This window comes from Hevea brasiliensis, chromosome 12 (genome assembly GCF_030052815.1).
Source record: "Hevea brasiliensis isolate MT/VB/25A 57/8 chromosome 12, ASM3005281v1, whole genome shotgun sequence".
NCBI lineage: Eukaryota > Viridiplantae > Streptophyta > Magnoliopsida > Malpighiales > Euphorbiaceae > Hevea > Hevea brasiliensis.
Window position 1 is genome coordinate 6,809,414 of NC_079504.1, and position 25,068 is coordinate 6,834,481.

At 37.7% G+C, this 25,068-nt stretch overlaps 1 protein-coding gene and 1 non-coding gene across 2 annotated transcripts; both read left to right on the plus strand.

The window, feature by feature from the left end:
- The first annotated feature begins 389 nt into the window (after window positions 1-389).
- On the plus strand, window positions 390-496 carry LOC131171687 (small nucleolar RNA R71). Its single transcript, XR_009142345.1, has one exon. It is a non-coding gene; the product is annotated as a small nucleolar RNA R71 (small nucleolar RNA).
- A 20,391-nt stretch (window positions 497-20,887) lies between these two features.
- Window positions 20,888-24,323, plus strand: LOC110655802 (glutamyl-tRNA reductase 1, chloroplastic). Its single transcript, XM_021812249.2, has 3 exons — window positions 20,888-21,535; window positions 22,209-22,450; window positions 22,848-24,323. Exons 1-3 carry the CDS (start codon window positions 21,220-21,222, stop codon window positions 23,970-23,972), a joined length of 1,683 nt encoding a protein of 560 aa, XP_021667941.2. The 5' UTR covers window positions 20,888-21,219; the 3' UTR covers window positions 23,973-24,323.
- Window positions 24,324-25,068: the final 745 nt, after the last annotated feature.

Below are 25,068 nucleotides of genomic sequence, written 5' to 3' on the forward strand. Positions count from 1 at the left end.
CATAATCCACTTGCTCACTTGAAAAATCTTGACTAAGTGCAGAAAAATCAACTACAGAATTGACATTTGCAGCTCCAACATCTACTAAATTACTAGAACCTCCAACTGAAGAATCTACTTTCATGCTTAGCTTGTCCATTTTCCTTGTTAAAGCATCAAATCTAGCATTAATCATATTCATGGCATCAAGCTCAAACATGCCAGCTAGTTTCTTAATCTCATTCCTCTAGCAACTCCACTGGTAATTGTTATAAGCAATTTTATCAAGAGCAAAAAAAGCTTCATCTTCAGATTTCTCTAAAAGATCACCTCCATACGATGCATCAATTGTACTTCTAATAGCTGGTGAAACTCCATTGTAAAAGTGTTGAACAAGCATCCACTTAGGAATCCCATGATGTGGATATCTCCTTTGCAAATCCTTATACCTCTCCCATGCTTCATACAAGCTCTTATCATCTCTAGGTTTGAAAGAAGTCAGCTCATTTCTTAGCTTAGCTATCTTGCTTGGTGGAAAATATTGAGCTAAAAATGCTTGAGAAAGTTCATCCCATGTTGTGATAGAACCCGATGGCAAAGAATGTAACCACTCTCTAGCTCGGTCCTTCAAAGAAAAAGGAAATAATCTGAGTCAAATTGCATCATCAGAAACTCTATTTATCTTTAACATATCACTGATTTCAAGAAAGTGTGCTAGAAGCACATGTGGACTTTCACTTAGACTTCCCCCAAATTGTGATTGTTGTACCATCTGATAGAGTGCAGGCTTCAGTTCAAAATTATTAGCTTCTACTCTTGGTGTTGACCCCGTGTCGCTCAAAATGAGCATTGATTTTGATGATAAAAAAAACTCAAACAGAATCTATCTAACCCAACTTTAAAATGATGTGTAGATTCCTTCTCTTATTCATAAAGAATTTTTGAAGTTGCATTTAAGGAAGAAGAATACTCAAAGGCATCCCAAGACAAATTCAAAGTGAGAAAAGAATGAGAATATGAAAGCCAAGACTCGAAGTAAAGGTATGAAAGTCATAAAGTTAGAGATTGAGTCTTAAGGTCTTATGTGAAAAGAATAGAAGAGAATTTAGTCAAATGGAGCTCAAAAATGAAACTTTATTTTTTGATTACTTTTTCTCATCATGACCTTGGATACTGCTATTGGAACTTATTTTTCTTAAGATCTAAATTTTTTTTTACAAGTTGAGACATGCAGCTGTTGACTTAGTTTGCTAACTGGTTTGCTAAAATATTAGTTTGCTAATGTGTTTGCTAAAACATTAGTTTACTAACCAATTTACTACTGTTGCCAAAATTTCATTAGTTTGCTAAATGATCAGAGCTGCTCAACTTGGCACAAAAGGACAAAATAACGGCCATTTTATCTTGAGCAGTGTGTATAACGTTCCAAAAAGGTTTCAAATGGTCTAAAATGATTTGGGACTATAAATACACCTTCTTTACTTTATTTTATTTTTGACGAAAGCTTACATTTAAACTCCAACCTTGATTTTCATTTATTGCTTTCATTCAAAAGCTTTAAAGTCTTTGAGCCACCATTGGCAAATCAACTCATCTCTTCTTTATAGTTTGATTTGTATTGAGTAAGAGTGAGTGTTAAAACATTAAGTTGCATTTAAGAGAGGTTGTACAAGCACCTATTGAAGCTTGAGAGAGAGTAAGTGCTTGTGATAGCACTTGTCAAAGGTTCAAGCTGCCTTGGTAAAAGCTTGGTGTTGAAAAAGTGTAAAGGGCTTTTGGTCTCTTGCCTTTAAAAGAGCAAATAGTGAAGAGAAGACTCAAAGAGGGTTCTTTGAGAGAGTGGATGTAGGCTAGTTAAGCCAAACCACTGTAAAAATCATTGTGTTTGATCTCTCTAACCTTAACCTCTTTACTTTTGTGCAAATTTAATTTTTATACATGACCTTGAATGTTGATTGAATTTATTGAGTTGGTATATTTGAGGATTTATGAGTGTGATGAGAAATTAGTTGAATGTTTTGTGATGCATATTTTGATAGCTATAAATATTGATTAAAGCTTGACTTGCAACTTAGGGACACTTTATTAAAATATATATCACTGCCATTATATATTAAGAAGAACCTAGTTGAACAAAGCCACAATTTTTCATTAGGCTACAAGCAAGGGCCAAAAAATTGTTAAAGTCCAATTCACCCCCCTCTTGGACTATTTTGGGACAACACTTGGTCTTGTGATACTTGGCATGAAATCCCCAATGTTAGAATAGGCATGATCCTTCACAGAATGGTTGTTATTGTTGTTGGCCATTTCTTCTTGTAGCAGCTCTTGCTCTTATGCTCTTTCTTGTTGTTGTTGAGCTTTAAATTGAGCTTTTCTTCTCTTAGATTCTGCTCTTAAAGCTCTTGCTGTCTTTTCTATTTCTAGATCAAAGAATAAATTGATTTCTTCACTTTTTGTCCTTCTCATAAAATAAAGTACCTGAAAAACAAAATAAACAAATTCTCAAAGTAAAATGGTAAAAGAAATTAAAAATAAAATAAAATAAAATAAACAAACAATCATTCAATATCAAACAAAAATCAAATCTCCAGCAATGGCGCCAAAAATTTGATGTGCGTGTCTCTACAAGTATACGGGTCATCTCAAGTAATAGAGTGATGAGTCAAGTATCGTTCCCACAAGGATTTATCGTTTGACTACCAAACTATGAATGAAGCAATTATTTGGGCTAATGATTAATGAATAAATGGTAAATGTAAATGAGTAAAATAAATTGATTAATCTAATTTAAATGGGTAAAAAGCAAACAAATAAATTTTAAATCTAGTTTGCAATTAAACTAAATTAATAACAGGTAATTTAAATCAAAGTCTAATTATGTTAAAAGTGATTCCAGAGTTGGGAGTTTATGCATAAATTAATTAGAATTTGTCTTGGGTATTCCAATTTTTAGGAAAAAAAATAGAGTCTGAAGGTGATTGATTCTAAATTCCCTTGATATATTTTTCAAGCAAACCAAAGTGTATTCTAAAATAACCAAACATACTTTCGTATGTTATTTGATTACTTTAAAACCCATTAAGTTTTATCACCAATCATTAATTCCTCTTAAAATCCTAGTTTATTTCTAAATCTAGGTAATTTTAAGTTCCAATCCTTGATTATCTATCAATGACTTTCACCTTTCAGTCCTTCAATCAAAGATTAACATAGTATCCAATAGGTACCAATATTAGGCAAGTAAAACGAGCACACAAGGAAGGAATCAAAATTCATATTTATATAAAATATGGAAATACCCAGTCCAAATCCACAAATTAATCTAAAACATATTTTCCAACTCTGAAATCCAAAGAGTTTACTCACTCATATTGGTATTTACAAGAAAGATTGATGGAAAAGTAAAGAAAAATATGATAAGAGAACTAAAAATAGAAAAACCTAGGTAGAAGAACCCAAAACTCTGATTTCTGGAGCTCTCAAAGATGGTTGCAGCAACTCCTCCCTCAGAAAAATGGTGTCCTCCTCCTCTCTCTATTTATAATTTTTTTTCTTTCCTTTGTTTCTTCTTGTTTCCTCTTATGGCAAAAACTAGAAAATGATGAATTTATATGGTCCCAAAAAGTTGCCCTAAAAGTGAATAAGAGCCAAGGAGTAGATAGGAAATGAGGTGTAAAAATATCCAAGTCATTAGAGTCATTCACGTTTTGGGCAGTCTGCTTAGGATACTGCTTACCCTAAGCAGCTTCTTCAGCAAGTTTTGGCCTGTGGTTGCACTGTCTGCTTAGGGTTAAGCAAATCCTCAGCAAATCTCGACAGACTTGGAGTAAAATGAACTTTTCTGCTCATGCTTGACTTTCAGCTTGACTTATGCTGCACCTTAAGCACTGCCGCTTACCCTAAGCAGCTTCTTCAGCAATTCTCAGCAGGTTTTAGAGTGAAAGCTTGAATATGTAAGATTTAAGCCGTACTTGACTTTCAACTTGAACAGGCTTAAGGTTAAGCTTATATGACATACCCTAAGCAACATCATAAGCAAAGTCTCAAGCAAATTTCGGCTAACTTACTCTTTCAAGGCTTGATGTCTTCAACTTTCCTCCATGCTTAAAGAACACCAAATTTCTTCAAAACACTTCCTAATGCACTCATTGATCCTCAATTTGCCACAAAAACCTACAAAAAAATAACAAAATAACAAAAATCAAATATAAAGTATCTAAGGTTAATAAATAAGCTAAAAACATAAAATATACTAAAATATATAGGCAAAATGGATGCAAAACTACCTTAAAATGCCTATATGAAATGAGTGTAACAGCTAGCCACCTCCCTCATTGATTTCGATTAGTGGAGTTGAGATTGCTTTGTCGTGGTGTACAATGTAACACTCCAAAATTTTAAATTTTATGAGCATTTTTGGTATTTTAATTTTATTTAAATTTTAGGAATTTTTTTTTTTAGATTTTTCGGATTTTAAAAATCGGGTTCGATTTTTCGAAAATATAAACTTTGATGATTTTTAAAAATTAATTTAAAGACCACGTGGCAAAACTAAAAATATATTTAGAGTCTACGTATTTTTCTGAGTTTTCTGAAATTTTTTCGGAACTTTTGGACTTCGTTTTCGATCCCGAGGCAGAGTAAAAATTCAAAATTTTGTATCTTGAATCGGACTGGCCGAATCAAACCGGACCGGATCGGACCGGTCGAATCGGGCCGGCCTTTTCCTTTTTCTTCTTTCCTTCCCCTCGCGCGTCGACCTCTCTTCCTTCTCTCTCTCTTTCTCCTCCCGCCTCGCCACGGCCACCACCTCCCCGCACTCCCAAATGACCGACGCGCCGCCTCCCAGCCTCCCCAGCTAGCCGGCCGCTAAAACGCGCGCGAACTCCCTCCCTCGACTTCCCCGGCCAAAATTCGGCCGATCCGGCCACCAATCGGACCGGGTCTTGTGTCTAAAATCATCTACTCGACGAGAGCTTTCCATAGATACCAAGAACACCGAAATCCATTGAGCGGTTTGTCCGATTTTTGCTCGGGAAGTTTTTAGCCCATTTCGACTTTTGGGCTAAATTTCTCACAAACCGTAAACCCCAAGAGAAAACCGAGAGTACCCGAGCGCTCCACTCGTCGAGAGCTTCGCGGCGACATAAATTTCGAATTTTTCCGACACCGTTTTTTGGTGGGTCTCATGGAACTTCGCAGTGTTTTTCCGAGCATTAGATGAGCTTAGAAAATTCTGAAAAATTTATGTACTAACCCCCGTGTTATGGGCTTCGTGTAGGTATCCTCAATTCGCGGAAATTCGACAGTTGTCTGAGTCTGTGAATTTCCGGCCAGACAGACCCGTTACCGGAAAAGTCTCCGAATTGGACCAAGGTTTTGGCTACCCCCCCATTGTCAGACGTCCCGAGCGCGTTCCCGAAGTCAGAATCGGCAAAGGTAAACCCGATCCTTGCTTTTTCGTAATTTTCTAGTGCTTAAATAGGATTAAAAATCCATAAAATATTCGTGGTAGCTTAGAAAATTATGATTCTTTTTGCAATAGCCTAGTAATATTGCTAAGGACCGCGGGGCAAAGTTTTAGAATTTTTAGAGCTTATTTGGGTAGTTTTTGCAAAAATGATCAATTATAAGGACTAAATTGAAATTTTACATATTGTGATGAATGACTGATTTGATGAGCCCAGGAGGAGCTGTGTGATATGATTGAGCTGTGGATATATGGATTGTGAATATAGAAGTGCGTTTTGAGCCATTTTGCAGGTTGGGTAGGTCCTAGGTATAGGGGAGACTCTGCCGAATTTTCGGCACGACTTAGGACGTATTTGGTCTTTTCTTGATTGTATCGAGTCATTTATATTAAAAATTGTAATGTAATTGTCGTGAGCCGATACCTCTTCTTCTTCCGCCACTACCAAGTGACCACCGTCAAGTCTGTGAGTAAAATATTAATTTTAATTGTAATTTCGATATTATTATATGTTCAAGTATGCCCATGCATCACTTATATGCATATATTTATGTAGTTAAACTCTAGGAACGATTTATGTTGCATTCATAACTGTTAGCGTGCCATGGATGTTGTTGTGGTAATTTGGAGCAGTGTGCGTGCGTTGGCGTGCGTGTGATGTGGTGTGGACTATGGATAGGACGGGTAGACACGGCTTGAGATCTTCATTGGGACCGGTCCTTCGGGTAGACACGGCTTGAGTTCTTCACTGGGACCCCGATTTGGTTATTAAGTGGAAGTCCGAAATGAGTTCTTCACTGCACCAGTTGGATTTAAGAGAGTCAGATAGGGATCACCCCATATATTATGATTGATGTTACAGGGTGCGTGAGTGCTCTAAATTACCTTTTTGATGTTATGATGTGAAAATGTGGTTGATGTTGCATTTCACTCTACAGGGTACATTAGTTTTAGATAGTTATAGAGATTATGGTTAAAATTGATATTTTACTCTCTGAGTCGAACGCTCACTCCTGTTCAATATTTTTCCAGGCCACAGGAGGATATTTTTGAGGTTAACCTGCTTTCTTCCCTCGCAGGTGGTTTATCAATGTTTGTGTAATTTTATTAACTCCTAGAATTTTCGCATGTGTTAGAAGTATTTATTTGATTTTCGTCTGTAATATTATTATCATGTTGGACCTGTAAACATATAATGATATGTATGTTTGATGAACTGGATGAGGGAGCTGAGCTCCCATATGTTTTTATGATGACATGAGTATGTGGAGGGTGAGCTGAGCTCCCCAATTGAGTATTTACTGTGTTTACAGGTCGAGTGAGTCAAAAAACTCCCCGTTAGTAGGTCCATTTTATGGCCGGACTCTGTCCGGTTGATTTCTTGATATTGGGCCCAGATGGGCCTTAGAGTTGGGTTAAGTGAATAGTTAGGCTTACTACGGGCCTCGGGGGCTTTAGGTCGCCTGTGTCCTAGTGCCGGTCCGGCCCATAGGTTGGGTCGTGACAAATGTGGTATCAGAGCTTAGGCTCCAGATTCTTAGGGAAAAATTGTCTAAGTGTTGGAAAGAGTCCACTAGGAGTCACATGCGGAAAAATAGGGTCCACATTCGTCTTGCATTGTCATCTTTGCTTCTAGTTTCTGCTTCATATAATTATGTATAAGTATGAGTCTATAGAGTTGTGTAACATGCTGTTTTGAATTTTGTGGGCTAATGCTGCTGAATTTCAGGAAAATGCGTAGAAGCAGGAGAGCTGCCACTGCACTAGAACCAGATGTGCCTGACGAGGTGTCGGCACAGGATGAGGTGCCTGCCCCGAGGAGGCGGGGTAGGAGGCTTAGAGCTGCTCAAGTAGAAGAGCAGCTGCCACCAGTTCAGGATCAGTCTTTTGTGGCATAGGGTCCCATGGACCCCATGGCAGCTACTCTAGCCGGGTTGCAGAGGACCATCGATATGATGGCGCAGTATATGGTCCACCCTCCTCAGCAGCAGCAGTCCACCGCACCAAGAGGAGAACCTTACAAACAGATAATCAATTTTAAGAAGTTGGTGCCTGGTACTTATGATGTGTCAGACGATGCATATCGGTTTTTGGATTCCTGCAGACAGGCAGGAACAGAATTACAGTTGACTGATAGAAGACTGATAGAGTGTATGCAGCATGTCATGGGGCCTATGCCTAGACAATGGATGAATGACTACGTGTTACCTCGGATGGAGGGTTTGTCATGGGCCTGGCCATTGGAACTTTTCATCAATCGGTTTGTGCCAGAAAGCTTCAGAGATCAGAAACAGTGGGCCTTTGAGGCCTTAAGACAGAATGGCAGGTCTATAGATGAATATGCTATAGAATTTCTAGAATTGAGCAGATATGCCCCTACAGCAGTAGCTACATAAACTATGAAGGTGAAGAGATTCCTAAAGGGGCTTGACAGGAGGTATGCGAACCTGGCCATGATGTCTGATCAGACTTTTGATGTGGTGGTTGATCGAGCCAGACAGATTGAGATTAGCTATGCTGTGGATGACAGCGGAAGAGCAAAGAAAAACAGAGCAGAGGGTTCTTCAGGTGTTCCCCACATGGGTACTACGGATAGTGGTGGCCAAACTACTTACAAAGGAAGAAGCAGGAATAAAAGGAGTGGTTTTAGACACAAATCCCGAGGGTTCAGACCAGGGCACGGATCCAGCAGTGGTCACAGTTCGGGGTACAGTAGTTCTGGGTCTGGTTCAGGATCCTCCTTGGCACCTTGTGCACAGTGTGGAAGAGGACATTCAGGACCTTGTTTAATGGGTTCAGGAGTATGCTTCAGATGCAGCCAACCAAGTCACTTTGCTAGGGAATGCCCCGTGTTCAGTGAGCCACAGATGGGGTCACAGGGTTCTGTTGCAAATGTTCCTCGTCAGATGTATCCGGGTGCTTCCAGCATGGCAGTGGGCGATTCAGCCAACAGGCCGAGGACAAGGGGGACGTGGATTTGGAGGCGGATCAGAGGTAGAAGTCGATCGTGGTTACGCCACTCAGTAGGGTCAAGCTCGGTTTTCACCCCGACCTACCAGATGCTCAAGCTTCAAATGCGCCAGGCGGTGTATTCTTCTGGTCTGTTCCTATGAGTCTCGTGTTTTAATAGATCCGGGTGCTACGCACTCATTTGTCTCCCCTGTGTTTGCCATGAGATTGGGTAGAAACCCTACAACTTTAGAATGCCCTTTGTCGGTAGCTACCCCACTTAGTGACAACATAGATGTAGATATGGTTTTTCCGGTAGCCCAAAGAGTAGTGGATGGAAAGATCCTCCCAGCAGACTTGGTTCCTCTACCAGTAATGGATTTCGATGTAATCTTGGGGATGGATTGGTTGGCAACTCATTATGCCACCTTAGACTGCAGGAACAAAAAGGTGCATTTCCACATACCTGGTGTGGAAGAGTTTAGCTTTAATGGTGACAAGAGCGTGGCTCCATATTGCTTGGTGTCAGCAATTAGTGCTAGAAAAATGTTGAGGCGTGGATGCCAAGGGTATTTGGCATTGGTGAGAGATACATCTGTCGAGGGTGTCAGCATGGAAAATGTTCCTGTTGTCAGAGAATTTATAGATGTCTTCCCTGAGGAGCTTCCAGGGTTGCCACCAGAAACGGAAATAGAGTTCTGCATTGATGTTGTTTAGGGTACAACTCCCATATCCATGCCACCCTACAGGATGGCACCAGCAGAATTGAAGGAGCTGAGGGAGCAACTACAGGAGCTTTTGGACAAGGGTTTCATACGCCCGAGCACTTCACCCTGGGGCGCTCCTGTGCTATTTGTAAGAAAGAAAGATGGGTCATTGAGGTTGTGTATTGACTACGCATAAAGAACAAGGTGACTGTGAAGAACAAGTATCCACTTCCTCGGATCGATGATCTGTTTGATCAGCTCCAAGGAGCTAGATTCTTTTCCAAGATAGACCTGCGATTAGGCTACCATCAATTGAGGATCAGGAATGAGGACATGTCCAAAACGGCATTCAGGACAAGATATGGTCATTATGAGTTCTTGGTGATATCTTTTGGACTCACTAATGCACCAGCAGCCTTCATGGACTTGATGAACAGGGTGTTCAAGCCATTTTTGGACCGTTTTGTCATCGTATTCATAGATGACATTCTGGTATACTCTCGGACCGAGGAAGAACACGTGTGGCACTTGAGGATGGTGTTGCAGACTTTGAGGGAGCACCAGTTATATGCCAAATTTTCGAAATGTGAATTTTGGCTAGAAAGCATCTCATTCTTGGGACACGTGGTTTCTAGTGATGGCATTCAAGTGGATCCCAAGAAAATTGAAGTCGTGGATCGATTGGCTTAGGCCTACAACAGTCACTGAGGTGCGAAGTTTTCTGGGTTTAGCTGGCTACTATAGGCGTTTTGTGCAAGATTTTTCCAGGATAGCGGCTCCCTTAACTAAGTTGACTCGGAAGAACGTTCCATTCATTTGGACAGATGACTGTGAGAAGAGTTTTCAGACACTTAAGGAGTGTCTAACCACTGCCCCTGTGTTGACACTACCTATGAGTGGTGAAGGATACACCGTGTACTGTGACGCTTCCAGAGTTGCCTAGGGTGTGTTTTGATGCAGAATGGAAAAGTAGTGGCTTATGCTTCAAGGCAGCTGAAGAGGCATGAGCAGAACTACCCCACCCATGACTTGGAAATGGCGGCTGTAATCTTTGCACTAAAAATCTGGAGACACTACCTGTATGGTGAAGTGTGCGAGATATACACCGATCACAAGAGTTTGAAGTACATCTTCCAACAGAGGGACTTAAATTTGAGACAGAGGAGATGGATGAAGCTTCTGAAAGACTATGATTGCACCATCTAGTACCACCCTGGGAAGGCCAATGTAGTGGCAGATGCTTTGAGTAGAAAATCTTCTGGTAGTTTGGCGCACATCTCAGCAGAGAAGAGACCATTGATTCAAGAAGTACATGAGTTGATGGATCAAGGTTTAATCCTAGATCTTTCAGATGAGGGGGTATTGCTGGCTCATTTTTCAGTGAGACCAGACTTGAGAGACAGAGTTAGAGTTTCCCAGCACAGAGATCAACAATTGATGAAGATCATAGAAAGAGTACAGCAAGGTGAAGGTGGTGAGTTTGGATTTGCCAATGATGGCGCCCTAGTGCAAGGTTCTAGGATATGTGTGCCCGAGGTGGACAATCTCAGGAATAAAATCATGCGAGAGGCACACTATACACTGTACAATGTCCACCCAGGCTCCACCAAGATGTACCATGATGTGAAAGATAGCTACTGGTGGAATGGTATGAAGAGAGACATAGCAGACTTTGTGTCCAAGTGCTTGACTTGTCAGAAGGTGAAGTTTAAACACTGAGACCGCCGTGAAGCTGCAAGAGCTCCCTATCCTGCAATGGAAGTGGGAAATGATCACTATGGATTTTGTGGATCAAGGTTGCCTCGTACGCGAGGATGTGATTCGATATGGGTAATTATAGATCGCTGACCAAATCAGCTCACTTCTTGCCTCAGAAGACTACATACTCTATGGCACAAGATGCCCGGCTCTACATTCGAGAAATAGTCGATTGCATGGAGTTCCGCTTCCATAATATCCGATGAGGGCCCCGCTCACTTCTCGTTTTGGAGAAAGTTGCAGAAGCACTTGGCACACGCTTGAACTTGATGACTTTCCACCCTCAAACAGATTGACAATTGAAAGGACAATCCAAACATCGGAAGACATGCTTCGCATGAGTGTTTTGGATTTTGGAGGTCAATGGGATGAGACTAGCTTTGGTGGAGTTTACCTACAATATGATTATCACTCCAAAGATAGGGATGGCACCCTATGAGGCACTATATGGAAGAAAGTGTAGGTCTCCTCTATGTTGGACAGAAATGGGGGAAGCGAAGGTGCATGATGTAGACCTAGTGTAGTACACTTCAGAGGTAGTTCCTTTAATCGTGAACGATCAAGACAACTTTTCAAGAGGCGTAAGAGTTATGCACCCAGACGGAGGGATGTGGAGTTTGCGATGGCGACTATGTATTCTGAAGGTTTCTCCAATGAAGGGAGTCATGAGATTTGGAAAGAAGGGCAAGTTGGCACCTCGGTATATCGGACCTTTGAGGTTACCGATAGAGTTGGAGCAGCTTGCTCACCGGTTGGAGCTACCACCCAACCTTTCTCACGTTCATCCCGTGTTTCACATCTCCATGCTCAGGAAATACATTCCAGATCCTTCTTATGTACTACAGCCGGATGTGATAGAGCTAAAAGAGAATTTGACATTTGAGGAGCAGCCTGTAGCCATAGTGGACTACCAAGTGAGACAGCTGAGATCAAAACAGATCCCTATGTTAAGGTTTTGTGGAGGAGTCAGTCGGTGGAAGAGTGCACCTGGGAGTCAGAACGGGACATGCGTAGTAAGTACCCTTATTTGTTCAATGTATAATCATGTACTTTATTCTGCCTTGTGTAAAAATTCGAGGACGAATTTTCTGTAAGGGGGGAAGAATGTAACACCCCAAAATTTTAAATTTTATGAGCATTTTTGATATTTTAATTTTATTTAAATTTTAGGAATTTTTTTTTTAGATTTTTCGGATTTTAAAAATCGGGTTCGATTTTTCAAAAATATAAACTTTGATGATTTTTAAAAATTAATTTAAAGACCACGTGGCAAAACTAAAAATATATTTGGAGTCTACGTATTTTTCTGAGTTTTCTGGAATTTTTTCTGAATTTTTGGATCTCGTTTCGGTCCCGAGGCAGAGTAAAAATTCAAAATTTTGTATCTTGAATCGGACCGGCTGAATCGAACTGGACCGGATCGGACCGGTCGAATCGAGCCGGCCTTTTCCTTTTTCTTCTTTCCTTCCCCGCGCGCGTCGACCTCTCTTCCTTCTCTCTCTCTTTTCTCTCTCCTCCCCGCCGCCACCACCTCCCCACCACCCACCGACGGCCGCCTCCCACCTCCTCACCAGCCGCCGCCTAAATCGCCGGAACGCGCGAACTCCCTCCCTCGCTCGCGGGGCGTTTCGACTTCCCCGGCCAAAATCCGGTCGATCCGGCCACCAATCGGACTGGGTCTTGTGTCTAAAATCATCTACTCGACGAGAGCTTTCCATAGACACCAAGAACACCGAAATCCATCGAGCGGTTTGTCCGATTTTTGCTCGGGAAGTTTTTAGCCCATTTCGACTTTTGAGCTAAATTTCTCACAAACCGTAAATCCCATGAGAAAACCGAGAGTACCCGAGCGCTCCACTCGTCGAGAGCTTCGCGGTGACATAAATTTCGAATTTTTTCGACACCGTTTTTCGGTGGGTCCCACGAAACTTCGCAGTGTTTTTCCGAGCATTAAATGAGCTTAGAAAATTCTGAAAATTTATGTACTAACCCCCGTGTTATGGGCTTCGTGTAGGTATCCTCAATTCGCGGAAATTCGACAGTTGTCCATGTCTGTGAATTTCCGGCCAGACAAACCCGTTACCGGAAAAGTCTCCGAATTGGACCAAGGTTTTGGCTACCCCCCCCATTGTCAGATGTCCCGAGAGCGTTCCCGAAGTCGGAATAGGCAAAGGTAAACCCGAACCTTGCTTTTTCGTAATTTTCTAGTGCTTAAATAGGATTAAAAATCCATAAAATATTCGTGGTAGCTTAGAAAATTATGATTCTTTTTGCAATAGCCTAGTAATATTGCTAAGGACCGTGGAGCAATGTTTTAGAATTTTTAGAGCTTGTTTGGGTAGTTTTTGCAAAAATGATCAATTATAAGGACTAAATTGAAATTTTACATATTGTGATGGATGACTGATTTGATGGGCCCAGGAGGGGCTGTGTGATATGATTGAGCTGTGGATATATGGATTGTGAATATAGAAGTGCGTTTTGAGCCATTTTGCAGGTTGGGTAGGTCCTAGGTATAGGGGAGACTCTGCCGGATTTTCGGTACGACTTAGGACGTATTTGGTCTTTTCTTGATTGTATCGAGTCATTTATATTAAAAATTGTAATGTAATTATCAGGTGAGCCGGGACAGCCTTCTTCTTTCGCCCAGCCGCCTCATTGACCACCGTTAAGTCTGTGAGTAAAATATTAATTTTAATTGTAATTTCGATATTATTATATGTTCAAGCATGCCCATGCATCACTTATATGCATATATTTATGTAGTTAAACTCTAGGCATGATTTATGTTGCATTCATAACTGTTAGCGTGCCATGGATGTTGTTGTGGTAATTTGGAGCAGCAGCGTGCGTTGGCGTGTGATGTGGTGTGGACTATGGATAGGACGGGTAGACACGGCTTGAGATCTTCTTGGGACCCACCCTGGGGTAGACACGGCTTGAGTTCTTCACTGGGACCCCGATTTGGTTATTAAGTGGAAGTCCGAGCTGAGTTCTTCGCTGGCACCAGGTTGGATTTAAGAGAGCTGTATAGGGGATCAGCTCCCATATATTATGATTGATGTTACAGGGTGCGTGAGTGCTCCAAATTACCTTTTTGATGTCATGATGTGAAAATGTGATTGATGTTGCATTTCACTCTACAGGGTGCATTAGTTTTAGATAGTTATAGAGATTATGGTTAAAATTGATATTTTACTCTCTGAGTCGAACGCTCACTCCTGTTCAATATTTTTCCAGGCCACAGGAGGATATTTTTGAGGTTAACCTGCTTTCTTCCCTCACAGGTGGTTTATCAATGTTTGTGTAATTTTATTAACTCCTAGAATTTTCGCATGTGTTAGAAGTATTTATTTGATTTTCGTCTGTAATATTATTATCATGTTGGACCTGTAAACATATAATGATATGTATGTTTGATGGACTGGATGAGGGAGCTGTGCTCCCATATGTTTTTATGATGACATGAGTATGTGGAGGGTGAGCTGAGCTCCCCAATTGAGTATTTACTGTGTTTACAGGTCGGGTGAGTCAAAAAAACTCCCCGTTGGTAGGTCCATTTTATGGCCGGACTCTGTCCGGTTGATTTCTTGATATTGGGCCCAGATGGGCCTTAGAGTTGGGTTAAGTGAATAGTTAGACTTACTACGGGCCTCGGGGGCTTTAGGCTGGCCCAGGTCCTAGTGCCGGTCCGGCCCATAGGTTGGGTCGTGACATACAACATGGCATTGTTTAGAAATTTTGTGTCATGACCTAAGTTGTATTATTGATTGGCGATACTATGATTTATAAATTATTTTGATAAAATGGTATTATAAATGTTGACATCAATTTCATGAAATGTGATTTTAAAAGGGTTTAAATGTCTGTTTATCGATTATGCTTTTATGTTCAACAACTTCAAAATTTTATTGTGCACACTGAGTATAATATTTAGCGATAGCTTTTTTTGCTGTAGCAGACAAGGAAAATGATAAAGCAGCAGAGTGAACTGCTACAGTGGCAAAGAAGCACCTTTTGAGGACTTTTTGTGGGTATAATATTTTATATACCCTTGTAATTTCTTTTGATGTAAATTTTGTTCATATGTATCTATTGAACTAGTCGAGCAATTATACAGTAAAGATTGTAATGATATTATTTTTTGTTTTCTTTTTGTAGATTAAGACTTTTATAGGTAAACTGAGTTAAAATTTTTATTGATGAGATTTATTGAAAATGTGTTGCAATTGTATTGATTGAAATGAGTTGGATTGTTGAGATTAATTAGAGTTGTGATTGAAAACTTTGTTGGAAGTGTTTTTAACAGAATTTTAAAGAACTATTTTTTCAAATTACAGCCGGCACTTGGTCGAAATTTTTGTAAAATTTGTGAAAATAACGAATTAATTAAAAAAAATTTAACTCATAACCTAAACTCCAATTAATGGCTTTTTAATAATGATTTAACATCATTTTACATCTTAAAATGAATTGAATTTGGTGTAAAATCCCTTATAGTATATTTAATAAGTTATCAGTAGGCGAAATTCGGTGATTCGTTAAGTATACTATGGGATCATGTTATGCCTTACGGAGAGGTAAGGTGTGACAAGATTGATGTTGTAGTTAATTTTTTTTTTCCAAATAGTTAATTATTATTTTAATTTGTTCTTATTATTTTTTCAACTTATATAAATTCTTGCTAAATTTTTTCTCCAACTTTACTTATAAATATAATTGCGTTTATTTTTGTCTAGAAAAATATAGCAGAAAATATAAATAAAAATCTCTATTGGGCAGAAAATACATATACTGAATCTTTAAATTTTTTTCTACTAATTTTATCATAGAAAATAAAATTTAAATTTATTAATATCATTATGAATCAGAATTTTAAACTTTTGTTCAACATGATAAAGATGAACACACAATGGCTCTTCAAAGAAAATGTCGAGCTCCACATCTGTAAACAAGTAAAATCCTTTTTTAATGAAGTATAGGTTATACCTAAAAAATGGTCGTAATTGTAAGAAAAGAAGGATAGAAAATAATTAAAGCTGAAGGAACAGCTACAAGAAAATCCTAGATAGGAGTGACCACAGTCCAATTTTGAACCCGATTCAATTCAGTTAAAATCAGATCGAAACTAATTAAAATCGAAATTGAATTCGAATCAGATCGAAATCACCATTCTACAGTTTGGTTTAACTTCATATTTTTTAGAAACTGTGAATCAGTAATTTCGAGTTGGATTGAATTAACGGTCCTGAACGGATGTAACCGGTGATTTAAATACAAAAAATTCAATAAATACCTCACTTCATCCTTAATTCATTTATATAAATCTCAAATTCTCTACACAATTATTATCTACACTCTCTTTAATTCTCAATACTCTCTTAATTTCTCCCAAATTCTCTAGACAACTTTATTTTCTGATACTCTCTCAATTTCTCTACTTTATTATTTTATACACTCATTGAAATTTTCAATATTATCTCAATTACTTTATTCTTATTTGATATCTTCAATAAAATTTTTAATACCCTCTATTTTATTTTTTTTCTTTTATATTTTTTTTAATTATCAAATTTTATCATACGATTTTTAGAAAAAGGGCAAGCAATAGAACTGAAATCTTTGATTCCTCTAAATCCTAATAAGACACGCGGATAAAATTAAATTCATGCATTTTTTTTAATTTTTTGAAGGAAAAATTAATTTCATCTCTAATTTTTTAATCAAGTCCAAGTTTTTTCTTATTAAATTTTTCTTCAAGATAAATTAATCTCATTATTTTATTTATTTTATTTTATTAAAAGATTTCTAAAAAAAATTAAAATATTTTTACAAATATAATTTAATTTTAAATCAATAAAATTTTCCTCCCAATTTTTTTTATCCAAATTGCCTTTAAATAGCCTCTAAATCTTTTTGAACCGCCTTTCAAACCTTTTTAAACCGAAATTTGAACCGGAATCAACAGTTCAGAAGCTATCTCTCAAACTGCCCAATGGTGATTTGGTTTAAGTTCATAGTAACCTGAACCATGGCCACCCTACTAGAGAAGGCAGCAGGAAAAACCAAAGCTTTATATGGAAACAACCAGAACATGGTAAAGAGGAAATAATTCAATGCCTGTGATGAAAATTTTTAAAGTGCAACTATTGTACCTATTAGTTGTATTGTGACTATTATCATGGTGAGTTTAATATGAGTCCCCAATTAACGATCAGAGTATTTATTTTGCATGCAACTGTTGCACTAAATAAACTTCAACATTCTTCTATTTCTCCCTAGTAAGTCTCTTCTGAGGTTTAAGTGTGTACGCAAACTATGTTACTCTTGTAAGAAGCACCTTGAATACATCTGCAATGGAATTTCTTGTGTTCTTCTAGTTACTATCCTGTTATAAAATATATAGACTATGAAGTTTCTCTGACTGAGGCAGAGCTGCTTGATGATTTTCCTCTAAAAGATATCAGGGCTATCTGAGGTTCTTGGCACTTGCAAAGCTTATCATGCGCATAGCACCTCAGTATGAAAAAAACAATAGTGTTCGGGTGGCGATCATTCCACTGATCATTACAAGTTGGTTAGATTTGATATTCCTGTTGAGATATATTCCTTGAATTCTAACTCTGACCTCACCAGTCACCACCCTTTTCCAAGAAAATAATTCTTTTATGAATTTGAAAATTATTCATTGATCATGTTAGGGCTACATATATGCAATTAGTACGGTCGCCATGGGTCCTCTGATATCAATATGGTAGGTTATATTATAAGTGGGTTTACAGGCTAAAATTACATTCTGATGACGCGAATGAGTGTCGTAGTCTAATTAGTGGCACAAGGCTTTATATAGAAAGTAGGGTTAGATTTTGGAGAAACATTTAGCCCAATTGTCAAACCAATTACCATCCATGTTAATTTATCATTGGCCATTTCTAAGAATTGGCCAGTATGTTAATTGAATGTCAAGAACGTCTTCCTTCAAGTTGATATGGATCAAGGGGTCTACATGAGACACGCCTTAATTATGTGTTTAAGTTGGAGCAGGCTCTCTGCATAATTAATCAAGCTCTTAGGGCATGGTTTCGGCAATTCACAGACTTCTTATTGGGTTTGTTGGTAGCCATAATGATTACTTTATATGTTCATCCATTGTGATCATGATCATTAGCAATAATTTGATGAATTCATCGGTGCCCAAGTTCTCAATTTTGGACTAATTATGTCTTATCATTGTCATTTTTAGTCTCTGCTTGTCGGTCTCCCAATCCAAGCCTAAAAATGGATTTGTAATTTAGCAAATCACCCGCAAAGAGGGTTCCAGCGGCATGTACGTGGGAGTCACAGCCCCAGCCAATCAATTGCTTCTGTGTCGACTCTGTCTGCGGTGTCGATGGAGTGACATGCTGATGTGGGTGTGCTAATGTTCTGTGCACCTTCTTCAGGGTTATTAACTCAATAATTTTCTTCTTCTTCTTAATGAATGCCTATGATGATCTTATAAACATTTATTTCAATGGTGAGTCTCTTTTAGCGCAATAACCTAAGGCTACATTTGATAGCACTAATGTAATATGATATAATCAGTAATGTAATATAATGAATTTTTATTTTATTATAAAATAAAAATAAAAATAACGTAATAAAAAATCATATTTACATCGCCTACTTAAGTTTGTATGTAGATCACCCATCTCAATTTAACTCGTCACAAGCCTATCAACACTCTTAAAAATAGCCACTATAATTATAATATTATTTACTTTTTAAATTTAATAAAAATTTTAATAGAGACTAAATAATAATTAATGTACTATATAATAAAATATAATGCTTTCCCTTTATCACCATAAAGATAATAAATCTTAATTAAAAGAAATAAATGACGAGACTCAAACCCAATAAGTGTAAAACTAACAAAGTCATTCCTTATCACTAGTGTTAGATTTAAAATCTATTTGTATAAATATAAATACAATTTTGGAATGAGAAAATATTTTGAAGTTTTTCAATTGAAAAATTATCGGTCAAATTTAAATACATTTTAATTTTCATTTAAAAAAAAAGAAATTTAGAGTATATAAATGCCATGGAAATAGTAGTCCAGTAGACAAGCGCATGCTTTGTAGTTAAGGAACTCAAAAATTCAAACCTTTACAGTCCCATCCCCTTCAAGAAATTTCTTTTTTTTTAAAAAAAAAAAAAAGAAGTATCAACTATACAAACACAATATCAGATGAACACCTTCTTCATGTTCACTCCCTCCAAAGAAAGGTGATAAATTGGAGAGTACATTCGTGCGCAATTCATCCAACTCAGAAACCAAGAAACTGTTGGCAGCAGGCAGTGCTAGTGTAGGTTCATTATCTTGGATTGCACCTTAAAATGAACGTAAATTCAAGCTAAGAATTTGCCCCATCTGGAAAATCCTTCTCTACTAAGCAGTAAAGATGATAGATTCAAGCTAAAATTTGCCTCTTCTGGAAACCCAAGAACACAGGTCCAAGAATGAGTTCGACGCCTGTTTTTGCTACTCGTGGGTTTCAAAAGTTATGAATTGTTAATTTGAGTATAATTAACGCAGTTAGAGAAATGAAATTATTTAAATATCAAAAAAGAAGAAATGAAATTATTTTAATATAATCTACTTATAACTTAATTACACTCTATTATGATATTTTTAAATACATAATATTAATTTTTTAAAATATACAGTAAATAAGAAATATATATAAAATAAATATAATTAAAAAATATATTAAATTAATAATATTAATCTTCTCAAAAATAATTTTTTAGCTCGGTTCCTAAAAGAGAGAACAATCATAGATACAAACAAGGGTTAAACAAAAAGAAAATTAAGTTGGAAGTTTTTTTAATTAACCCTAAATCAAAATTAAAATAGTCACCATATAAAAGCAATAAAGTAAGAGAACTTCAAGAACAAACTTTAATTAAATGGTATATTAAAATCATTTTTTTAAATTGAATTGGTATTAAATTTTAGTCATAATAAAAAAATAAAATAAAATAAAAAATAAAAAAACTTTAACCACATAATACAAGACCCACGTAGCTCATCTCCACAACTTTTCCAATGAAGATGTGGCGAATACAGACCTTGAAATCTCAAAAAGCAACGTCCATCACAACTTCAAGTCCCACAACTTTCCCACCTTATCTGTTTCTCAGATTTTGCAATGTCTCCTCTTCTGGGAGAAGAACCTGTCGAGACCATTGGATATGATTTTATCAGAATCGAACGGACGACAGCCTGCCATGATATCACCTTAATTAGAATTTCTGATAGCAGGCTGAGGCAGATACATCTCAAGTTCCATATGCTTTTTATTTTCTTTAAAATGAAAATAAATGAATGAATAATGTTTCATTTTGAGCTTTGTACACAAATTCAAAATAATTATATAAATCTAATTAAATATAAATTTTCAAAATAATTTATCACCTTTTTTCTCGTTAATTTATCCTTATTATTTTTCTATTATGCTTATATTTCTAATTATATTTAAATCAAAATATTAAAATATTTCATTTAGTTTAAACTTTTTATTTCACTCTAGTTAGTTGATCATGAAATTGATAATAAATCCAATTATTAACTAAATTAAATATATTATTTTTAAATTTATTTTTTTAAATAAATACACAATACTTTGCAATATTATAAAAATTTAAAGAAATAAAAAAAAATTCAACAAAATTTTGAGAAACCCAATTATTTAATAAAGATTGATTCCCTATATAATTCGTGTAATTATTTGGTGCGAATGGGACATAAAGCATAGTGTTTGATTTAATTTGATTGGATTGAATGTTAATCTCTTAATAATTAACACCTAATCTCTTACTAATTTCATTTTTCTAAAAAAGCAGAAAACCATGATTTCATCGTGAGCTGCAAATAGCCCACTGTATAATATAATTTCTCCGTGATGAGAGGCCCAAAGTATCAAGTGGGGTCCAAATAGAGGATCAAGACAGGGAGAAGTATAAAGGGGGAAGAGATGGAGGATAGAACATGTATAACACCAACCAATCACAGTTCACAAAACCAAAACTGAAAATCCCAAAATCAAATCCTCCTCCCTTCTGTTTATTTGCCCAATCAGGACCGTTTTACAGATTCCAACATTAAGGAAGTCCATAATTCTTCCAATTTTGTTTCATAAAAATACCAAAACCCAAGGCCAGAGGACGCCACACTCCCATCCTTCCTTCCCTTTCCTCCATCTTTACAAATTCCTTCAACTTCCCCATTAAACCTCTCTTCCCTCCCCTCCTCTCCTCTCCCCCAGTTTTTGGGTTTGTGGGTGCAAATTTTTTTCTCCCATTATTATGGTTGTTTCGAGCGGTTTTGCCACCACTTTGGCCGGTGCCAAGTTGGAGACTTTGTTACTTAATTCTACGTCTTCATCATCGTCTTCATTTGGGTCGTCTTCTTTGAGGGCTCATTTGGCTTCGCCTTCGCAGATACAGAATTTTTACAGGCCGGCTCCGAACAATTGTAGAATGATTTTAATGCAGAGAGGAGGGGTGAGATTTGAGGTTTCTGCTTCAACGGATGACGCGGTTGGAACCGACTACAATATCGATCCGGCTAAGGTTTCTAGCTTTTCCGCTCTTGAACAGCTCAAGACCGCTGCCGCTGATAGTGAGTTCTAACTTATCCATTTGGATAGCTTTTTAATGTGTGATTCTTAGTTGTTAATTTTGCCAATGCATTGCTTATTTGCCTTTCTGAGCTGCTTTTTATAGAATGTTTAGTCCTGATTGAACAGTTTTGTTTGTTCTGCATGAAAATTGCATGCATTTTCAAGTCAAATTGATCGTCTTGTTGGGAAAATGCTTGACTTGGGTTTGTTCAGTTCATAATTAGGATAACTTTCTAGGATAATTCAAGTAAGAAATTTAAGTGAAAATGAAAGTTTTAAAGTAAAACCGAGCTTTAAGCAGTTCTGCAACATTCTGTATGCTCTGACATTTCAAAAAGTCGTAAATGTGCATCTGGGATAGTTGAAGAGTGTTGGAATTTTGTTGCCTTAATTGTCAAGTTTCAGCATCGGATAAATGGTTCAGTCTGGTTATAGTGTCCGGCAGGCGCTGTTCAGTGATTGGGATTTTCATTTTTCAGTGTCTAAAGGAGGAGGAGAGAGGAAGGGAGACGGGTTGTGGATTTTGCAAGTTATCCAATTTGGGTGGTGGAGAATCGTATATCATAAGTTGTAGTTCAAAAGACATCTTTGGGTTTTACTATTATTGTAGAATTGCAGAGATTTTGATTTTGGTTTGCTTTTGCTGACAATTTTATTATTGGTCTCCATCAGGATATACAAAGGAAAGGGCTAGCGTTGTGGTCATTGGGCTTAGTGTTCACACTGCACCAGTTGAAATGCGTGAAAAACTTGCCATTCCTGAAGCTGAATGGCCTCGAGCTATAGAGGAATTGTGTGGTTTAAATCATATAGAAGAGGCTGCAGTTCTTAGCACCTGCAATAGGATGGAGATATATGTTGTGGCACTATCTCAGCATCGTGGGGTCAAAGAAGTTACTGAATGGATGTCAAAGGTGATTCCTTCTTTGTTATATTTGGTCCTGTTTTGGCTTTTAAGAAGCCTTTTGCAGTTCATCTACTTCAATGGGAGGATGGAAAATTTTCAAATGATAATTGAAAGTTGGGGTTAGAATGGGTATTAAATATATCATGTGCCTTGGGCAGATTATCTTGAGCAATTAAACTTATATGAACTGTCTTAAATGTTTAATCATACCAGAAGATTTTGATTTATTTTTTCGTTTTGAAAGAAACTGTTTTTATCTTGCTATTTAATAGTCATGCGGTCTGTTTTGATTTACATGACATGATCTTCATAGGCGATTTGAAGTGCAGAGAAGTGAACTAACATTAGTTTCAAGTTTTAACATTTTGATGCCGGTTGCTAAACTGTTCTTTTTTCCCTGGCAGACAAGTGGCATACCTGTTTCAGAAATTTGTGAGCACCAGTTTTTGCTCTACAACAAAGATGCTACGCAGCATCTCTTTGAAGTCTCTGCTGGTCTTGACTCACTTGTTCTGGGAGAAGGCCAAATTCTTGCCCAGGTTAAACAAGTTGTCAAAGTTGGCCAAGGAGTTGTTGGGTTTGGAAGGAATATTAGTGGGCTATTTAAACATGCAATATCTGTTGGAAAGCGGGTTAGGACTGAGACAAATATTGCTGCTGGGGCTGTTTCTGTAAGCTCTGCGGCTGTTGAATTGGCTTTGATGAAGCTTCCTGAATCTTCACATGCTACTGCCAGAATGTTGGTGATTGGAGCTGGCAAGATGGGGAAGCTTGTGATCAAACACTTGGTAGCGAAGGGTTGCACAAAGATGGTCATTGTAAACAGAAGCGAGGATAGAGTTGCAGCTGTACGTGAGGAGCTAAAGGATGTTGAGATTATTTACAAACCCCTGGATAAGATGCTAGCTTGTGCTGCTGAAGCTGATGTGATTTTCACTAGCACAGCATCAGAAACTCCATTATTTTTTAAAGAACATGTTAAGGATCTTCCTTCTGTTGGTTCAGAGACTGGGGGTTTGAGGTTATTTATAGATATCTCTGTTCCGAGGAATGTGGGTTCATGTGTCAATGATGTTGAAAATGCCCGAGTTTACAATGTGGATGATCTCAAGGAGGTCGTGGCTGCTAATAAAGAAGATCGCCTCCGAAAAGCAATGGAAGCTCAGGCAATTATTGCTGAGGAATCAAGACAATTTGAAGCTTGGAGGGATTCATTGGAGACTGTTCCTACCATCAAGAAATTGAGAGCTTATGCTGAAAGAATCAGAGCTGGGGAACTAGATAAATGCCTTTCAAAAATGGGTGAGGATATCCCAAAGAAAACAAGGAGAGCCGTGGATGATCTTAGCCGTGGTATAGTTAACAAGCTCCTTCATGGTCCAATGCAGCACCTGAGATGTGATGGCAGTGACAGCCGAACTCTAAGTGAAACCCTTGAGAACATGCATGCTCTTAACAGAATGTTTAGCCTTGAGATAGAAGTAGCTGTGTTGGAGCAAAAGCTTCGAGCCAAAACCAGCCAGAAGTAAGCTCCATTATAATCACTACATGACATTTCAATTCAAACTAAGGGGAAAACTCGGGTTCACATCATTGTAACCTTCACTATAGTTGTCCAAATATAGGTCCCTGGAGGGGATCCTTGAATTCATAGTATCTTGTGTAAGGCACTCTTCCTAACTTCCATTTGGGCTGAATCACGTAAATCCTGTGTCTTTCTTAGCAACCATTCATGTTTCTAAGTTACACATCAGGATTAATGAGTTGAGCTCGATCGTTGTACTGATCTGCTTTAGAGTTTATGGCTTGTATCTGGGAAACTGTTCATCATTGTAATTACTTTATCATTTCAATACAAAGATGGGCTTTTGTTGCGAATATTTTCTCTCTCTCACGATGAGCTTTGCTGGTGTTACTTTCCTTGTATCAGTGACCATATCAGCTGCAAGTGCAAGGTTAATGGCTCAGTGCTCATTAACCAAGGCAGTCCATGGGTGAAGATCTAGATTTGACATAGGTAAGAATTTTACTGTAAAAAACTGAGCTAAGCTACTACGGTTTTCCTTCTCCAAGTTCTAGTTTTTTCTACTGTGGGTGTGTGTGTGTGAATGCAGATTGGGCCTGCTAAACTGTTGTTTGATCCTTTAAATGGAACAAGATTCTTGGGATTCCTGGTCCGCAGTAAAAATAATTTTAATATTTTTAAAATTTTAGATTTGTTAAAGACACGGAATGAAATTTGCTGGCAAGAGTGTGCAATTAGAAAAAGTATTTTCTTTGTTTTTGTAATATATCCTGCGAATAATTTCCTGAATTCCACCAGTAATGCTCTGGGGATTGAGTTGAATCTATCTACAGTTGATGGACAAAAACGCTTAGTTGTCAATCGACAAGTGCCGTCAGTAATTGATTTTTATTTTATTTTTGTGTAACAATCAGTGTCTGTGGCTCTAGCTTCTAAGAATCCAAAAAAGAGTGGGTGAAAGTGAGAAGACATGGGGACCTCTCCTATCCTTCTCCCAGTAACAACCTTGCTCGCTGCCCTGCCTCCCGCCATCACCAGTAATTTGGGGCCATCATCTCCATTCTTCTTGGGTTTTTCAATGCTACATTAATTCTTGCCTA

Bases quoted from the DNA above. Each gene is read 5' to 3' on its own strand.
- LOC110655802 (XM_021812249.2), top strand. From the start codon at position 21,220: ATGGTTGTTTCGAGCGGTTTTGCCACCACTTTGGCCGGTGCCAAGTTG. The intron at 21,536-22,208 runs GTGAGTTCTAAC...GGTCTCCATCAG, and splicing joins CAAGACCGCTGCCGCTGATA to GATATACAAAGGAAAGGGCT. The intron at 22,451-22,847 runs GTGATTCCTTCT...TTTCCCTGGCAG, and splicing joins TTACTGAATGGATGTCAAAG to ACAAGTGGCATACCTGTTTC.